This window comes from Vipera berus (genome assembly GCF_964194415.1).
Source record: "Vipera berus genome assembly, chromosome: Z".
Classification (NCBI taxonomy): domain Eukaryota; kingdom Metazoa; phylum Chordata; class Lepidosauria; order Squamata; family Viperidae; genus Vipera; species Vipera berus.
Window position 1 is genome coordinate 74,918,699 of NC_138205.1, and position 21,061 is coordinate 74,939,759.

The 21,061-nt window shown below is 39.7% G+C and overlaps 1 protein-coding gene across 1 annotated transcript; it reads right to left on the minus strand.

Moving 5' to 3' along the window:
* Positions 1–2,691: 2,691 nt before the first annotated feature.
* PPP1R17 (protein phosphatase 1 regulatory subunit 17) lies at positions 2,692–20,592 on the minus strand (the record flags this gene model as incomplete). Its single annotated transcript, XM_081343335.1, has 4 exons — positions 2,692–2,771; positions 17,607–17,747; positions 19,180–19,332; positions 20,511–20,592. The coding sequence occupies 4 exons, from the start codon at positions 20,590–20,592 to the stop codon at positions 2,692–2,694; spliced, it is 456 nt and encodes a 151-aa protein (XP_081199461.1).
* Positions 20,593–21,061: the final 469 nt, after the last annotated feature.

The following is a 21,061-nucleotide window of genomic DNA, read 5'->3' on the forward strand; positions in this document are numbered from 1 at the left end:
TACAATAAAAAACCAAAGAAAAATCTAACCAATTAGATTAGTATTGTTTCAACATGTAGCATCTGTCCATTTTAACCTGTGCCCAAGAAACAATATCCAAAAAGACTATTAATTCAATACATTTATTAAGTTACGTGTTATTCTTGTCGGATAGAACCAGGTACAACAGCATTTTCAGGAATAATATAAATACAGTCATTGCATTATGTGTATGTTGGTTAGGAGCTATGGCTTCCTTTGTTCTTTTTTTAAAAAAAATAACATATTGAAGATGGGAAACCAAGAAAGACAGGAAAACAACAGACTTTTTGCTAGAGTATAACAGAGGAAATAAGTTCCAGATTTGCTTTATTTGCATAAAGAAGAAACATGGATTAACAGGAATTTAAAGCTCTGTAAATTAACTCAAGAAATTATTTATAGGAGATCATCTAGAGTTCAAAGACTAAAATTGGTCAAATTAAGATCTTTTCACAACACATTCATACTATCTTTTATTATGCCATATAGATTCTGGTCCTACTTTTCTTCCCCCTTTCTCCTTTTTTAAAATCAAACATAAACATGCTTTTCCCATTTTAATGATAATAGTCTCTATTCAGTTGGTTGACAAGGGTAACAACTGTACTGCAAAAATCAGTAACTTAATTAGTATAAGTGTCCTGTATTTCCCAGAAATAAATTATCATGTTAAAAATACATATCCAATGGGAAGACAGGAAAGAGGGTGCCTCTGAAATGTGTGTTGCCTGTTTTTTATTTCACCATATGCCTTTTTGGAGGTATACAATAACTTTTGTATTTGACTTCTAACTTGGTTTCAGACACAGGGATGTTTACAATGAGTGGGAAAGGGATTTCTTATGACATTAAGAAGACTGGCAATAATTTAGTCAACACATAGGAAACCAAATAGCATTAAATAGCTTCTGAAACAGAAGATGGATTTAAAAAAAAATTGAATTTGCAGTGCTTAGATTCTCCTATATACCTTGAATAATCATAGATAAAGCCATAGTATTGCCACATTTCAGGTAATATACGGTATTATACAAGAAAGGCAATCAAAGAGGCATAGTACATTGATATAGGACATGTATAATAGTGTATATTTAACTTGGATAAGTTATGGCACTGAGCTAAAAAGCAAATAAAGTGAAGAACACCTGTTAATTAGAAAAGCACATCTGAAGAATTATCTACTCAGACAATTTATATTCTAGCATTTTAGTACATTACATAGCATATGTACACTACAGGCAGTTTACTTCTAGAAAGCTCCTTTACAGATGGCACAGCATTTTCTAATATGAAATTTGTGAAAATGGATTGCATAAGGTTGCATTACATTCTAATTTGCTAATGAGGAAAAATGCAAGCAAATCATTTGTACAAATGAAGCTAACAGACAAGCGTCATCCTTTAACTGCAATACATGTTTAACATTAACAGCTACGGACTTGCTTTGCCATTGGTAGTAGTCTGTAAACTTCAGTATAAATAGTCAATAGAGATATCGCTCTCATTTAATTCCAAGGAGGTTATGCTTTGTGAAATTCTCATCTCTTAAGTTACTTCCAAATCCAAGATGATAAATGAGATCTGTGACAATTGATCTAAAGCTTTCATCCATTCATATCCCTTATAAAACAGGCAAGAAATGACACAAAAACAGATAGGCATCTTCATAAAGATCAATCTTCTAGTTCCTTTGGATGTATCAGACTCCCAAGTATTTATATGAAAGTTGAGGTTCAGTGAATTAGAAACTCTGGGCACAGCTTATGTGAATAATGTACAAAATATAACTGTTGACAGAAAGTGATCCACATTTTAGTCCAGTAGAAGGTAAAGGCTGGAATAGAATATTGTAAACAATGCAGATTCTGTGAGTAAAATAAAAAGTACCTTAGCTATGGTTACCTTGTGCATAATCTTTTGATTTCTGATTTTTCTTATCAGTGAAAATAAATTATGTTACAAAAATGTAAAAAGCTAATTGGGTTGAATATTGCTATGGAGAATATCTCATATGTAGGTTGGGAATGTGTGCATGCAGGCCATGTGTATCTACCAACACATGTGATGGATATTGGAATTCAATTCTACCAATCATGATTTTTGGGAGACTATGAGGAAACTATTGTTCCTGCAATTGTATAATTTGTAGATAGAGGCACTAAGTACTCTTGAATGATCAAGAGTACCCTTTAAGGAGCAGGATCAAATAAGAAAAGGGAGAAGAAAATCTTTGCAAACAAATACTGAAACAATGGTTATTGTATATCAGAAAAAATGTTCTGAAGTAAAATAATAATAAAGAAGGTCACTTTTACTCTGTTACAAAACAATTCTGAAATATGGCAAAATAAATCCATGAGTGTTTATAAAAAGGAATGAGAGGGAGAAACTGAGTACAATGCTAATCTATTTTAGTCAGTTTTCTAGTGCTTACAAGAAATTTGTGGTTGTCTAGTGGATTCTGCTCTTTGATTACCTTAAATATTAACAACACACTGAAGTTTGTTTTGATGGAAAAGACATAATACTATAGAAAAAACATGAGCCACATCCATATTTAATAAACTATGACTCAGCAGCAATATTTATAAAATGCTGCATGGAGTTTATTCATTTTTATAAAGACTTTGTAGTGAGTTATTTACAAAACTATGACAATGTGGCTGGAACCTAAAATGGTGATATTTCTGCCTCCTTTTCTTCATCTTCAGCAATTACAGTTTCTTCATCTTCTTTAAGTAGCTTAATACCTTCAACAAAGAAACAAATCAAATTATTAAGAAAACTGCTATTTGCAACATGAAATATGAGATACTTAGCTTGTCTATACTGGTCAGAAGAGAATCATGATTTGAATTTTAAAAAGCAAAATCACTAAACACAAAAGCTTCAAGACAGCATCTGTTTCTGATTGGATACAGCAACGGAGGAAATATATTTGGTGTTTGCCTCACATTGACACCACTCTTCTTGCTATCATTTTACATGGGGAAAGGTTCTCCACAAGAACAAAGCATATTTGCCTGTATTGTGAAGCTCCTTGTACCCTCTTGTGTTTAACAGGAACTTTCTGATTTCCATAGGGTCAAATGGTTTCTATCACTAAAAAGGTAAAGGTTCCCCTGCACATGCATGCTAGTCATTTCCAACTCTAGGGGCCGGTGCTCATCTCTGTTTCAAAGCTGAAGAGCCAGCACTTGTCCAAGGACATCTCCATGGTCATGTAGCCGGCATGACTAGACACCAAAGGCACACGGAACACTGTTACCTTCCCACCGTGTGGTCCCTATTTTTCTACTTGCATTTTTACGTGCTTTCGAACTGCTAGGTTGGCAGAAGCTGGAACGAGTAACAGGCGCTCACTCTGTTACGCGGAACTCAGGATTCGACCCGCCAAACTGCTGATCTTCTGATCAACAAGCTCAGCGTCCTAACCCACTGAGCCACCACGTCCCACTTTCTATCACTACTAGGTTTCAAATTAAAGCCATAGGTTCAAATTCCAAATAAGTTGTTGTACATTTTTAAAACCAAATCATTCCTGGATCTTAGGTTTATATATTCCTAGCAACAATAAAATATGGCTTTTAATTGGGTGGCTAATGGGAGAAGAGGAAAAATCAAAAAATGAATATGGATTTTTCCTCAATATTTTGTTACTAAATTGTGAAAGGGATGGGTTTAATTATTTAGTTAAATAACTAAAAGTGTGGATGTATGTGTCCACAAATGAGATTCAACACTGCAAGTGGTGCTTTCCATTCTACAAATATAGGTTCCAAGCACTTCATTCTTTAGTCTGCATAGACATCTGAAAGGGAGCAGTGCTGAAATTGATACTCAGCCTGGTTGAAGCTGCCATTCATTCACTGCTGGACTTTTGGAGGAGGATAAATGACAGAGAAGCACAGGTAAGAAGTGCAGAAAAGTCCTTGGTATAGCCTACTCTGCACTCTCCTTTCCTCTTTCTTCATAAGCAAAGGAATAAAAATGAGTATTTTATTAGTAAATGGCTTTATGGTATTATTGATGAAAAACACAATTTAGTGTTGCTTTTACATTTTGTGAAAAAGATATGTGTGAAAGATAAAAAAATATGTATAGTGACAGCCATACTGTGTGATAGTTAATGCCATGGTGACACAGTGGTTAGAATGCAGTATTATAGGCTAATTCTGCCAAATGCCAGGAGTTCGAGTCTCACCAGGCTCCAGCTGGAACTTTTTTCCTTTTTTTTTTTTTTGGTCATCAAGTTTTTGACACCTTGCTAGGCAACTGGTGGTACTCGGAAGTTGCCATATCCTAAAAGTGGTAAAATGGGTGAAAGGTTTGAAAAGCCCTGTTTTAGAGACTTGCAAACGTAGCTCATTTTCCATGTGGGCAGTATTCAGTTTTAAGCAGCTCTTCCCACTTATGGACTTCCTCTCTAAAAGTTAGGTTTTTAATTCAGTTGTTTATTGAAATCCTACTACTTCAAAGTCTGTTCCAAGCCTAGAAAACTTCCTCCAAGCCATTTTTCTTTCTTCATAGTTGGCTATATCCAACATTTTTAAAATCATATCCCAAAAAAGGATAGCACATGTAACAAGCCTGTCTTTATAAACTGCTAGACATTTTTAAGGACAGTATCTATGCAATCCTATAAATATTGTCTGGAGATGAAATGAAAATCAATTGCATAAATGTCTTAAATGCATTTTACATCTAGAAGGCCTGTCAAGATGTAATGGCATTTGTAATTGTTTTTTTTATAAAAATAATAATAGATAAAAATCTAACAGGAAAGCTGTTTCACACAACATGAATTTTAATTTAATTTTAATTTTATTAGATTTATATACCGCCCTTTCCCGAAGGACTCAGGGCGGTTTACAGGGTATTTAAAATCAGCAATACAAAATACAAAAGTTAAAAAACAATTTAAAAAGATTAAATTATCCCTTAAAATAAAAACCCCAGTTAAAAATTCTCAGCCTGGGCTGGAGAGCTCAAAGAGCCAGGTCTTCAGGTCCCGGCGGAATGAACGAAGGTCAGGGGCAGTCCTAAGCTCCACGGGCAGCTGGTTCCAGAGGGCAGGCACACCCACAGAGAAGGCCCCCCCCTGGGTGTTATCCGCCAGCAGTCTTTTACCAGCGGCACCCTGAGGAGACCCTCCCTGTGTGAGCGCACATAATGAACAGAAGCACCAAGCCATTTTGGATAATATGTTATGTAAATCTGAATATTCTTCAGGTGCAATGTGACTTTCCACACTGTATTAACAAGTGCTACTGAATGAACAGCATGATAAAGATATTTAGAGGTATCACTATACTATAATGATTAATAAAAATCAGCAGAGAAATGATTAAACAAAGGCTTCACTGATTTTCTCTGTTAGTTATATGTAAGCTGGTTGAGGGACATCAGTCTAAGGCCAAACTACTTTGGTATGTTAATAAATCAACTTCTAAATATTTCCTGCCAGTGGGTTTTTAACTTGCCAAAGATGTGTTGATTCTGCGATATAAAAATGACTCAAACAGAAAAAAAGCTGTTCCACCCAGAGTGGAATTTGTTTACTTCAGCATTCAAACCAAGGGAGAAGGTTGTCAGATTTGCTAGTACCCTTCAAGGGTGCCTAAATGAAAGTATTGGATTAAAACTGAAACATGAATGAATGTATGTTATTCAAGACTAGAAAGTGCTCGACAGGACATATGTTTAATAGCTGAGAGATTCTAATCCTGGTTGTTATCACGGGACATAAAGGAATATATGTATCTTCTCTCTTCTTCTCACACAGACTGAAAACCAAAGAGATACAGTAACATCTACAACTAACAGCGGTTCAAAATAATTTACACAACTAGCAATCACATTATTATCTAGTCACACCCATAGTTAATGCTTGGCAATTAGTAAGCTATTGTTTGGCACTAACACTAATTTACCCAAACATGTAAAATGGAAGGTCTTCATTAGAATATAAGGAAGGTGCAGATCTATAAAGTGAATTATTCTTCACCTAGAAAATGCCCAAGTACTAGTAGTAGTTCGCTCTCTCTTTCTCTCACACACACTCCTTTTTATTACTAATCTTCATTTTTTCAGTCTTTTCAGCAGAATTCAGCTGAAAAAGTCAGTCTCTTAAACTTAATTTGTTGGGTTTCTAGGGGAGATGTGAGAACTCAGAACTTGAGTACAACCTGTATTATTGTTGCTGCCTAATATAAGTTGCATTTGAAGTATGTCAACCTTTAGCCTTTAAACTAGCAATATGAATCTAATTCCTTGATCCAACAAATGATTACTTAGTTTTATATATACCCTAGCAAGCCAACCCTAGCCTAAAGGCAGGCCTGCTCAGTCCAAGGATTTGGAATTAGAAATCTTCAATGACCATACGGAAGACAATGATGCCACCAAAATCCTGCAAGATTTCGATTCTTTCTCTTGCTTCATACTTTAAAAAATCCTCCATTTTAACAGAATGGGTCAAAATTCCTTTTCCATTAAATATTAACATCTGATTGAGAACTAGAGAACCGCTCTTAAGAACATAGTAACATTTTCATTCCATACATTGCAGGAATATCTGAAAAGCTCAGGAAAATTTTCAACCAACACAATATAAATGTACACTTAGTGTTTTCTTGAACCCAAGAATACATTAAGGCAGAAGCAAAAAACTGGGCAATGTGATATATGCAACACAATGCAGTGAGACACGTGCAGATCATTGGTGAAATAAAATAACCACTTTATAAGCATATAGCCAATATAGGAGATCAAACCTATCAGGACAACATTCAGCTGTCCATCTGCATTTGAAAGACAAAGGTCATTCTTTTGAAGACAACAAAGTCCACATTTTGGATAGAGAGGATCATTGGTTTAAAAGAGCTGTAAAAAAATCGTTTATGTTAATATAGAGCAGCCCTCTCTCAACAGAGGGGGAGGGATAAGACACCACCTATCTCCAGTCTACAATGCAGCTCTTGTAGAAGTGCCAAGAAGATTCCACAACCAACTGCACTCTGAGGGTAAGGATAACCCCCCCAAGGGGCCTCAAGACCCTCACAGAGAGTGCTAACAGACCAGATGACTGCAAAGAAATACAATCCAACCATCCCTCCCTCAGATACCCTCCTCCCCAATCACAACTGATGAAATTTCTTCGATGAGAAACAAAATGTATTGTTCCTCTTCCCCAAGGAAAAAACAGTCCAGTTGCCTTTTGGAAAAGGCATGTTTCAGACCCTCTTGTCCTCTTTCCTTTGACCTTTTCAATATCTGTGTGGATCAGAGGACACATCTTAAACCAGAGATTATAAAAGACTGCATTTAGTATAGCCTATAGCACCTGACCATTTCTGTTAGGTACACACCTGTCCTGCCACCTGATTGGCTAACCCGTCCGGTGGGAATTCCTGGACACTGGGTTGGGTGACCAGGGCAAGTGCGGGAGATTAGAGCTAGCGGGTTGGCTAGCGTCAGGAGCTCCGGGAATATATATATATTGGCCACCGGGCAGGTAAGGCCAGTTCGGCCACGTGTACCAGAAATAAACGGATAAAACACAACCTGTCTCCGTGTGACCTCTCACTGCACCAGACACAACAGTGGCGACGAAGGTGGGATCGGCGGAACAGCAGAGAAGAAAAGACGCGAGAACAGGCAGCGCACAGAGCAGGAAATTCAAAGAGCCGTCAACAGCACCAGCCCCGCGATCGGACGAGCGAGAATGGCACAAGTCGGCTCAATAAGAGAATTCGACCCCAGGCACCCGGAAGATTGGGAAGAGTACATAGGCCAAGTCGAGGGATACATGCTGGTAAATGGCATCACGGACGATCGGAAGAAGGCCGCCGCATTGCTGACGATCAGCGGAACGGCGGTTTACCGGGTCGCCGTGGGATTATGCCAGCCAGTGACAGTTGCCAGCGTCTCGTATGCCGACCTCTTGGGGAAGCTGCAAGAACATTTCACCCCCAAACGATCTGAACTTTTCTGGAGGAGGATTTTCGAAAGGCGAAACCAGAAACCGGGGGAATCAATAACGGAGTTTGTGGCTGCAGTGAGGGAAGCAGCACTCCGTTGTAAGTACGATAACCTAGAGGTGCGCATCAGGGACAGAGTGGTCCTAGGCCTACGCGATGAACAACTACAAAACAGAATAATAGTCAAACCCACAGAGAACTTACAAGAAGTCCTCGATGAACTGCTGACGTACGAAGCCACTGGCCAACGCGACCCCCCCACAACAGCAACGGCGCGGCTGGATCCATCCACCAAGAGTGCCTTGTGGACGGTGGGGTGGAGGACTACCCGTGGGAGACAGACATCAATGAGGTTGCCCGGCGATTCGGAAAGGCCACAGTGAGAACATCCCGTGCGGACGACACCGACCGAACCAGAAGACTACCATCATCCCAACAAACAAGACCACCAAGGGAAGGCCAGAACAGGCACAGGGACTCTGAACCCAAATGTGGAAGCTGTGGGGGAAATCACCCCCACGCAGGCTGCCGATTCCAAAACGCAAAATGCAGGAATTGCGGCAAAACCGGCCACATCCAGAGCATCTGCAGAAGCAAACCGCGAGAAAACCTCCACGACATCGACGCCTGGGCCACAGGTAAGGTAACCCCCGGTGATAGTGGCAAAGAGACCCACAGGCCACAGGCACGAACCCCTAACTGGGGGACGGTTGAGGCCGTCAATCAAGTGCTTAGCCCCAAACTACAAATTGAGGTCCGTTTGCAGGGCATCCCCTGCAGAATGGAGGTGGATTCAGGGGCTGCAGTGTACATAATCTCAAGAGAAACACTGGCAAGCATCGAGACTAGAAGTGGCCGCCGGGTCCCCATCAAACATACACACATCCAGCTGGCAGACTTCCAAAAGACACCCATAAAAGTGTGGGGAATAGTCACCCTTGAAGTCAGCTTTAAGAGTTTTAGGGGGCCGCTCGAACTATTAGTCACCAAGGGTCGGAGAACCAGTCTAATCGGCCTCAACTGGTTCAGGCCACTAGGTATCTGGGTCGGGGGAATTAACACAATACAGCACCGATCCTTACAGTCCGTCTGTGATAACTACGCAGACGTCTTTGATGGCACACTGGGCAAATACAAGGGGCTGCCTATCAGTTTAAAACTAGACCCCCACAGTACCTCCCATAAGAATTAAGGCTAGGAGGGTTCCCTTCGCACTGAAACAAAAAATAGAAACCGAACTAGACAAACTAGTAGGCCAGGGAGTGCTAGAACCGGTAGAAGGGGGCCCCTGGGAAACGCCTATCATCACCCCTCTAAAACCCAACAGGGACGTGAGGATTTGCACCGATTATAAAGCCACATTAAACCGAGCTTTAAATCAGCATGCTTACCCGGTCCCGACGGTGAAGTAGGTCCTCGCGACCATCCAGAACGGTGCCATCTTTGCTAAACTCGATTTAGCGCAGGCGTATTTGTAACTAACAGTCACCAGGGAGGCAGCAGATGCTCAAACGATAGTCACCCACAAGGGGGTATTCCGAGTCAACAGACTGCAATTCGGCATAGCAACAGACCCAGGTATTTTCCAAGAAGTGATGGAGAGGACCTTAAAAGGTATACCTGGGGTGTGTCCCTATTTTGACAACGTATTGATAGCAGGGGAAAATGAGGGAGTTTTAGCTGAAAGATTGGAAAGGGTACTGGAGAGATTTAGAGCTCCAGGACTCAAGTTAAAAAAACGGAAGTGCTCCATTGGAGTAGCATCCACTGAATTTTTGGGATACAGGATTGATGCCCAGGGCATACACCCAACAGAAGAAAAAATAAAGGTCATCAAAGCAGCCCCAGAACCCAAAAATAAGGTGGAGTTACAAGCATTCTTGGGTCTCATAAATTTCTACCATGCGTTCCTACCACACAAAGCCGCCATAGCTGAACCAACTGCACAGGCTATTAGACAAAAAAACCACATGGCAGTGGCTAGAACAACTAAAAAAAAAGCTTTCAAACATTAAAGGACATACTATCCAGGAGGCCCACAGTCACCCACTTCATCGAGGGCAAACCAATTTGTTTAGCATGCGATGCATTGCCATATGGGGTGGGAGCAGTGATCAGCCACTGGGACAGTAACGGGGAACAAAGACCCATAGCATATTATTCCAGAACCCTGACCAAGGCACAGCGAAACTATGCACAAATAGACAAAGAGGCATTAGCAATCATGGCAGGAGTAAAGAAATTCCACGATTATTTATACGGGAGGAATTTCACAATATTTACTGACCACAAACCCCTGCTAGGCCTGTTCACCACGGACAGACAGACCCCACAAATAATGTCACCAAGGATGTTGAGATGGTCAATATTCCTATCAGCCTACACATTCTCCATCCAATACAGACCAGGAAAAGAAATGGGTCATGCGGATGTATTAAGTAGATTACCCCTCCCAGACACTGACACAGACCCAGCCCCTGCGGGACAAATCCTAACAATAGAAGAACTCCCAGATTGCCCCTTGACAGCTAAGGACATCGCCATCGCCACCGGCAAAGACCCAGTGCTAAGCAGAGTGGTGACCTGGGTCCTAGGGGGGTGGAAATGGGGGAACCTAGAACCACAATTCCAGGCTTATCTAAGGAGAAGGGACGAGATATCATCACACTTAGGCTGCCTATTATGGGGAAACAGGGTGATAGTGCCAGAAAAATTAAGGGAGAGTGTCATCAGTGAACTACATGAAGGACACCAGGGGATAGTGTGCATGAAAGCCCTGGCCAGAAGCCACCTATGGTGGCCAGGGCTGGACAAGGCCTTCGAGGAGAGAGTAGCAGGGTGCTACCAATGCCAGAGGTCCAGACCCGAACAGGCTCATGCACCAGTCCACAGGTGGGAGGCAACATACAACCCCTGGTCCCACATACACATTGACTACACAGGGCCATTCCAGGGTCAAACGTTCTTGATTGTGGTCGATAGCTATTCCCAGTGGTTAGAGGTGGTGCCTGTCAAAAACATGACGTCAACCAAGACAATACAGGTTCTGAGGGGACTCTTTGCCACTCATGGGTTAATGCTAAGCTTGTAAGCCGCCCTGAGTCTTTGGAGAAGGGCGGGATATAAATGGAATTAAAAAAAAATCTTGACGTGATTGTATCTGACAATGGCCCTCAATTCACATCTAATGAATTTCAGGACTTCCTCAAGGCCAATTGGATTAGACACGCAACATCGGCTCCCTTCCACCCCTCCAGCAACGGATTGGCAGAGAGGAACGTGAGGACCACCAAAGACGCACTACGCCGGATCATTGTTGGTGATTGGCCCCAAAGACTGGCACAGTTCTTGCTGGCACAACACACTACACCGTGCACAGCAACCGGAAAAAGCCCAGCAGAAATGAGGTGGGGCAGGAGACTCACGACCAAATTAGATAGGCTCCACCCAGACAGGGCAACGGTGGAGACAGAACAGGACTGCACGGTCAGGACATTGAACATTGGGGACTTAGTATGGGCCAGGAACTACGGCCAAGGGGTGGACACAGGGAGTGGTGGTGGTCAAGCTGGGCCGGCTATCGTACATTATAGAGGGGGAAGGGGAACGCCAGGTCAGGAGACACATCGACCAACTCAGGAAAAGGGCCCCAGAGAATACCACACAAAAACAGACCCAGCAGCCACCAAATAACACACACATTGAACCACTCACTCTCCAAGACACCCCACCGCAACCAAACACAAGGGCTGTGGCCAGACCAACAGAGACAGGGGGACCCAGGGACGCCACAACCGAACCTGGGTCATCAGAGCCATCCACAGACACAGTGCAAAGTGAACCCACCGGATCCCCACAGCCAGCGGGGCACCGACAGATGAGGGAACAGCCTGTACCAATGAGGCCAGTCCAGGGGAGGGGGCTGGGACCAGATAGTCCACCAGGGAGATATCCTGCCAGGGCACACAGGCCCCCGGCATACCTAAAGGTTTATATAAGGGGGTGAAGCAGTTAAGCATGGACCACTAGGTAGAGAGCAGACTCAATTGGGGGGAAAGGGGTGTTAGGTACACACCTGTCCGGCCACCTGATTGGCTAACCCGTCCGGCGGAAATTCCTGGACACCGGGTTGGGTGACCAGGGCAAGCGCGGGAGATTAGAGCTAGCGGGTTGGCTAGCATCAGGAGCTCCGGGAATATATATATTGGCCACCGGGCAGGTAAGGCCAGTTCGGCCACGTGTACCAGAAATAAACGGATAAAACACAACCTGTCTCCGCATGATCTCTCACCGCACCGGACACAACAATTTCACCACTGTAGAATAATAACAGTCCTAGGATACTAACCCGGGGGTGAATATGTTCCATTAATATCTACAGCAAGAACTTCATGGACTATTTAGTCTAATGAATTGTGTGCACTGTACTGCTGGTCATCACTATCTCTATATCTCCCAGTAAGAAAATAGGGTCTAATTACACAAAGATATTTAAGAATCCTCAGTGTTAATACTATTGCCTATTTGAACAAAATATGCCCCTCAGGCATAATTAGGAATTACTCATTGGTGCAAATAAAGATAAATAAAAATCAGCTATAAACCAACTCAACCCAACTTATCTTCCTGGCCAGTTAAAGAGCAGAGTCAGAATGATATTTTTTAAAAAATTAATATTGTTTGAATTAAAAATTGATAAAAAATAATTGCTAGTGAAATGAATAGTATTTATAAACTTAATTGATTCCCTCTGCCTATATACATCCAGAACATTTTCTCTCACACAAAAAAAATTCCGATAAATTTACATACACCCAACTGAAATAAAGTCTGTTTGTAACAATCTAGGCATAGAAAACTGCTGAAAAGATTGAATGACTAATAGCTTTATTTTTCATACTTCCCGTCTACATAATATTTCAGGTCTTGTACTAAGAAAGTGGTCTTGAAGACTACCTAATTCCAAGACACCCAGAGCTTTTTATGCCACAATTAGTTCTCAGATAAACTGGAAACCAGTGCCACTGTTGCATTTCCAATCTTTCTGTTACTGTTTTCATTACTAAACATAGAACGGTTTTAGAATTTTGCCTCCTTTGCTTTTTTCATACATAGTTCAGTCTCTTTCTTGAAGAAACTTTATTTCAGAAACACACACACATACACACATTGAAAGCTTCATCTTAAATGGGAATAGTTTAAAAACAGCTTATTTTTTAAAGCTTCTTGTGAGGAAAAGCATTTGGCAGACAGTTACATCACTGGGACTATTAATTAAGTGATACATGAAATAAACTGCTGTTAGTTTGCACTTTGGGATATTAACTTTTCCTACAATCTTGGCGGCTGTTTCAGAGAAAAAAAATAAGAAACATACACTGAGCTATAATAAAAAAGAAGAGAGTTATTAAATGAATCCATTTGGCAGTTTGATGTAGTGCTAAGTGCTTGGTCTAGAAAGCAGGAGTTTGAGTCCTGCCTCAGGAGTGAAAAGCTGGTTGGATACCTTGGGCCAGTCAATCTCTCCCAGCCCAAGATCTCTTCACAGAGTTGTTGGGGAAAATAGGAGGCAGGGGTATTAGATAGTTTCATCACCTTGAGTTATATATAAAAAGGTGGAATAAAAATCTAATCATCGTTCTAACAATTCCACATGAAAGCCAGATTGAAAATAAATAATAAAGATGAATTACTGAAAAGATATTTTGATTTTTATTTGCAACAATAGCTATGTGAAGAATATTTTGATGGCATTAAATAATATAATCATAGTACACTTTATCATTCACTTGTTCATACCTACTGTTGATTTATATGAGGATTAGCTTAACATTACCAAGTGTAAATAATGTTCTAGTGTTCAACTACTAGTGCAACTCTAATACAGTGCTGCAATCTTATAGTTTTGTATTGCTGGCTGAACTTGTAAATATTTTTTTTAATTTTAATTCCATTTATATCCCGCCCTTCTCCGAAGACTCACGGCGGTTTACAAGCTTAGCAGTAGCCTTCATTCTATGTATATGCCTGCTTATTGGGGCTTTCACACACACCCCAAGAGGCATTATTACAAAGTCAGCTTAATTGCCCCCAACAATCTGGGTCCTCATTTTACGTACCTCGGAAGGATGGAAGGCTGAGTCAACCTTGAGCCTGGTGGGATGCGAACCTGCAATAATTGCAGGCAGCTGGTGTTACTTAAGGAGGCATTAGCCCACTGCTCCACCAAGGCTCTATACTGCTCCACCAAGGCTCTATACTTTGTGTTGTGCTGTGATTATAGCCAGGTCAAAGTCAACTCAAATACCAGCATTCTTTCCATAATTCTTGAATGGTCTTCAAACATTTCAAAGCACTCAGAAGTTGAATCAATGAATCACTCAACTTGATTCAATATCCCACCAATAGATGCAAACCAAAATTTGTTCAATGTAAATATAGCTTATCCTCTTCTTCATATCAAATTTCTACATTAATTTCTAAACCAACTTGCAGCATCTCTTCACAGCATATAGAATCAGTGCCATCATCTATCATTCTAGGACAGCTACTGCTGCTGATTTTGTGTCTTAAACTTTTAAAAATATGACATAGGGCCAGGCTGTTGCCTTTCTGTAAGGACATCTATCCATTCTAGGGTTCATAACCACCTAATCCCTTTCCCTAAATATTGCTATCTGATAGCCCTGACGTTCAGCAGGCTTCTACCTCTTTAAGGCTTTGCACACTTGGCTTTCCCCCCAAGCACTAGGAGGAGATTAGATAATTGCATACTAGAAATTTGATTTGGCACCAGGGTTTGTTGCTTTAATATTTTAAGAAGTTTCATTTTATAGTTTAATATGATTTTTATTATAACAATTTTTAATTGCAAGCCACCCAAAAGTGGCTCTCTCTAAGAGTTTATAGCTCTCTCTAAGGGTTTATAGAGTCAGCATATTGCCCCAACAGTCTGGATCCTCATTTACCAACCATGGAGGGATGGAAGGCTGAGTCAACCTTAGCTACTGAGGATTGAACTCCTGGCAGTGAACTGAATTAGCCTGCAATACTGCATTCTCACCTCTGCACCACCACCAGAATACTGCAAGGCAAATGCTGATTCAGCTACAGCATTTGGTATCTGACTTACTTGCAATGGATCTGAATCGTGCACCAGCATACATATCAAAAGTGGACAAAGAAATATTAGTGTGATGGTAGTAGATACCTCTCCATGGGAAATATTAGGCAGATGAGTCTAACATTCTAGTAAGCTGTTCCTTTTCATTGGATCCCAATATACTTTGATACAATTCATTTTTGACAGATATATAACATGTATAAATTATTTGGGAAATTACCAGTGTAAATGTATGAAAATCTATTTTGACACTATGTTATACACATTTTTCTAATTTTAAGTGAGCACTTAAATTGTTTACAAATATGTTCACTTAAAGTATCAGTTTATAATGGATGAAAATTGTGTTTAGCTGTTTTTAAATTTGACTTTTTAAAAAAACAAATGTTCACCTCATTTGCAAATCAAATGTAAGAACTTTACATTTGTATCTCAGCACAGGCAAATATGTAAATAATGTAGTTTGTATCATAAAGCCACAGTGCATATTTTGTCATTTGTCACTTCTTCCCTGTACACATACATCCACACTTATGGAAGGAATTTAAGTGTTTAGGCAGCTTCCCCAATCTTTGCATCCTTTAAATCAGAAGTCCACATCCTTTTGGGCACCAGAGACCCATTCTGTGGAGAGAGGGGTTTTTTTTATTGACCAGAGGGGGTGTGGTTTTGTGTGCTGACTGCATCCTGTGGATGGGGCTTTCCTTATTTGTGCAGACCAATTGTTGGCATGCTGCGGCCCAATATTGGTCCATAGACCAGAGGCATTGGGGACCCCTGTTCTAAATATACGGACTTCAAGTCCAGAATTCTCAGCAATGGTCATGCTAAGAATTGTGAGAGTTAAAGTTCATTTTTCAGGTGGAAGAATGATTGAATTTTAAAAGGGAAATCTAATTTTGAATCTGAATATTCGTCTATCTGCTGAATTAGGCTTGATGTCTCTCTCTTTTCTGGGAATGGAGGCTGTCATTTTTGACAGCTACACAAGTTTCTTTCAGTTCTGGGAGTAGATGCATCTGTTAAATTGGGCCAACTCAGGTTCAGTACAGATAGTACTCGATTTATAATCATTTGTGACCATTAGAAATTACAATGGCACTGGAAAAAGTGACTTATGACAGTCCTTGCATTTATGACCATTGCAGCATCCCCATAACTACTGTATGTGATCAGAATTAGAGCTCTTGGTGACCAGCATGTACTGTATGAGAGTTGCAGCACCTTGGGATCATCATACAATTAATAGCTGGTTTCTGACAAGCAAAGTCAATGAAGAAAGCCAGATTTCTTAACAACCTTGTGATTTACTCAACAACTGCAGTGATTCATTTAACAACTCTTCCAAATGGTCATAAAAGCAGGCATGACTCACTTAACAACCTCCTTCTAGCAATGGAAATTCTGGACCCAATTGTCCTCTTAAATCGAGCGTCACCTGTAGTTGAGAATTTTCCCCCTCTTTCTTCTTTTTCTCTTTCTTCTAACTAAGAACTAAAATGTTGAGGGGAAAAAGGGGGAGGGATTTTTCAGGCTCTGACAAGGGCAATGTCTTTGGTAGAAAGCATGACACCAGGTGCTCTCTTTTAGCCAACACATTTGCAACTCCGGTGTAACACAAAAACTGAATGAAAATAGGGTTACTTGTATTCAAAACCTTTCCTCTTCTCCCAGTGTGGCTTTTAAAATAGTGGGTTAACTTACTGTGCCTTGTGCAACACTGAAGCACAAAGTGTGTTCATAAGAAAATTAAGTTTTCAGTTTAATACACTATCAATGAATAGCCCCTTTGTTTCCTAGCTAGAGAGGGAAGAGCTTGCTGGAGAACATATACAGAAAGGATTGTGAAGCATGAAACAGCTGTGTTAATATGTTATAGGGCACATTACATGATACTGTACATTACAGGGTGAGACTGATTGAAAGCTGTGCATTAATGGAGCAAGGAAGGAAAAAAGAGGTTTGCGCGTGTGTGCCAGTGGATGAACACTGTCCAGCTTTCCTGCTGAGATGTGTTGCTGCAGTCTCCAACAACCCTGGCTAACGGGAAGCTATAAAACACATGGGTGTCCAACTTTGTTTTTGCTTACCTGGGTTGCACTGAGTGAAGAGGAATTGTTTTGGGCCACATATAAAATATATAATATAATTAATGTATATAAATAGCAAGGTTTTATTATTTATTTATTTATTTATTTACATTTCACACCCATCTCCCTCAGAGAGAGGCTCTTATAAACCTTGTGTGGCTTCATCACTAGCCCATGTCCAGGGCACACGGCCGATAGGCTGTGGGCTTGGACATGACTGCTATAGAAGCTTCTGAAACCAGCACTTTCAAGTACTTGTAGACTTGAGCGCCCTTCTTAAAAAAAAGGAAACAGAAAAACAAATCTAGATCCTTTATGCAAATGCTTTGTTCGAGAGTTATAGAGTGCTACTTTAAATCTGTTGACTCCTCTTGTTTAGATCTGCTTTACCTGCAAGTAGAGGAGGTGTGTTTATGGCAGGGGTATTTTTTCTTCTGGTTTTTTTCTGATCTTGCTCTGGTTTTTTGACATTATTTTTTGGTGATTTCTCAGAGAGGTCATACCTCATAAATAAATGGTCTGAAAGAATACCTGCAGAAATATAACAAATAGTAGCAATAAGACACTGTAGTTTCATCTTTTATGCATACATGGACTCATGCATATTTGGTTAAAACAAAACCTGCTCAATAAGATATTTTGGTTTTGATCTGGGAAATGCAATTAGTCTATTATATTTTTTCCAGATTAGACCTTTTCAGATAGAGTTTGATTATGAATTCCAGAATTCCCAGATATAACTACTAATGCTTTAAATCACAAACAGGATCTTTTGATACTAAGATAATTAACTTTCTTTTTACCATATTTAAAATCTAAATAATTTTAAGGTTAATGTTCACTGAAATTAGGGGGATGCATATGCCTCATTGCTTCCTTGTCTATTTTCATGTTCTCAGATATAGCAAAGTTTATTATCTGAATATCCAGTATGATATACACTCGTCTACATCAGGATCTTAAGAATTGTGGCATATAAAGCATTTAATTTAAAGTGTTTAAAATTAAAAAATAGCAGTTTCCTCCAAAAACATTGAGCAGAAGATGGGCACACTTCCACCTAAATACCCTGCAAGGTCTAAACTGGCAGTGGAATTTCCCAGGTTTTGCCGTTGTTATTAATGGGGATCTGAGATCAATATTAACTGTAGGTTTCATTTTGAAAACATCTTGGCCTAATGTCAAGCCTCTAAAAACCAGTAGGACAATTTCAGTTGTAACTAGCTTAGAGTTGTATCAAGATAATAGTAATTTCTATCCTCATAATGAATATTAAAATCCAATGCTAAGTAGAGCTGCCATATTTGGACTTCAAAAATCTGAGAGAATCACACAGAAAGAGATACAGAAAACTCTGCATAAATTTGTGGACATCTAGCAGTTGCGTAAATTATGCAGTCTAAATATAAAAGCTGAAAATTGAAATGCAAGGTAATGCCAAAGGCTTGGAAGGATCGAGAGAGAAGTATGATAAGAACTTAGTATACTGTTTGGAAAAACAGGTACTGAAGGTACACAATACCATAACAACTTATTATAGCAACTGCCCACCCCCTACTATAGCATCCAAGGTAGCCTTTCTACAATGTTAATATGTACTCTGTTTTCTATGTCTGCATTCTCTGTCTTCCCAGAGATAGTACATGATCTAGAAGCCTATTTTATTAAGATACTCAGCTAAACAAAGGATGGTGTTCATTTTCACTTTAATACAACATGTAACTGAAACAGTCAGTCCCATTCCTTTACTAATGGCTGCTGAATCCTCTGTAGAAAATATTTGAACCAGGCTTCTGTCATTAGTAAAAAAGATGACTTTGATGGCACATAATATGATTGACATGTATTACATACAATATATTACATGCAATACATTAAAGTTAGGGAATTGCCAGTGAAAGATATGGTGTTATTCAGTTTGAATTCCATGCAGGTATCAATGGCAATAATCAGCAATGCTAACCTGCTATTGGTGGAGGAGTATTTATTGCTGGTGTGTCTTTTCTCTTTGGTTTTCTCTGTTCCAGATCATTTTTCTGAGAGATTTGATGAGTCTTCACTTTTCTTGGTATCCTCTTGAGTTCACAACTTTTGAGCAGCTGCTCAGAAAGATCATCTGTGGGTTGTTGGGATTTTTTTTTAAAGAATAGTAGCCACAATCAAAACAGTCACATTAACATCAAATCTGGTTATCAGGAACTTAAGCATTAGGTTAACAAGGTCCTGAAAATACTTTTTAAAAGTTCAGTACAGTGACAACCAAGTATTCCTTAGAAAATGAAGCTGGAGGAAAGGAGATATTCAGCACACTTCCAAATGCTAAAGAAAAATACTAGGAAAATAATCTTCTTATAGGTGCAATTTTGGTTTGTTGGAAGAAAACCATGTCACCATTTTTCCTCTCACAAACTAATTATTATATGAATCACTGCACAGTGTCAAAAGCCAAAGGCAACATGGAATGAGTCTCAGATGTGTTTGAATAACAGGCCAAAAGAAGGCAATCTTGATTTTTGTGGGTCAGTGAAATCTTTTTGCCACCATGTGGCTTGTTGGGACACATTTAGCAAACATTTGTGTAAACTCAGATCATTGAACTGAGGTAAAGTGAGATTCTGAAACATGAGCAAATATGAGTTTTGAGAAGTTAGGAAAATCTAAATATGTTTATTGAAGCAGCAGAAAGGACAATGTAGCTTTCTAAGGCAATGGTTTTGAAAGAAATATCTCATCAGTCCCAAAATATTCACAGTAAAATTTACATTTCTCTTTAACCACATTGCTTATAAAATCATCTAATAAAGGCTTGTTTGGGGAAAATATATATACGACTGTATTAAACAAAAAAAATAAATCTCAGTTTTTTATTCCCTTTTTGTTGTATGTTGGCTAAAATGGTGAAGGATGGAAGGAAGGAAGGAAGGGAAGGAAAGGGAAGGGAAGAGAAGAAAGAAAGAAAGAAAGAAAGAAAGAAAGAAAGAAAGAAAGAAAGAAAGAAAGAAAGAAAGAAAGAAAGAAAGAAGAAAGAAAGAAAGAAAGAAAAAAAGAAAGAAAGAAAGAAAGAAAGAAAGAAAGAAAGAGCTCTATCTATTACCTCTCCATATGGCATCTGATGTGTCACCAGAAGGTGCAGTCTATCAAGTTTCATGAGAAACAGTTGTTCTACTTAGGGGGAAGGGATACAGTGGGGATGGGGGACACTAAAGGGAAAGAGTGTCAATGGGCCAGACTTCATAATACAAAGACCTTTTCTCAAAAAGCCACAGATAATGACATCATCTCCCTAAAACTGACCCAAATGGTTACAGCAAGTCTCTTGCCCATCCAATCTGTCTTCAGACTTATCATGTGATGTCTCTACATATTCAGTCGACATCACTGAAGAAGGTTTTCTGCAAAAAATTCAGAAACGAGGTCAGACATGATGTGCAGGTGGTTAGATAACACATATCCCATGCCCACATTGTTCTTCTGATCCAGTTTAAAAACATTTCATCTCATGCCTTCCCATCACCACCCCTACATGCATGCATATTTGTGTACATACATAAAAATACATTTTAATTCAACTAAAAAGTAGTATTTTGTAAATCCCCAACCAATACAAATCTGTCAATATAAAAATAATTATATTGCAAAGCGTGTTTCAATAACATGTGGGATGCTTTAGCAAAGGTAGAAATCTTGAGGAGCCCCTAACATTTTATGGAATTTAAAAATGTTCCCTGATATTGGTTTATGGGCCGTGATACATGGCTCCATAAATTTAATGTTGCCAACCAGTCACATTTAATGGCCACCCAGCTTCTTGGCAAGCTGCCTCATATACAGCCCATCATGGGCTG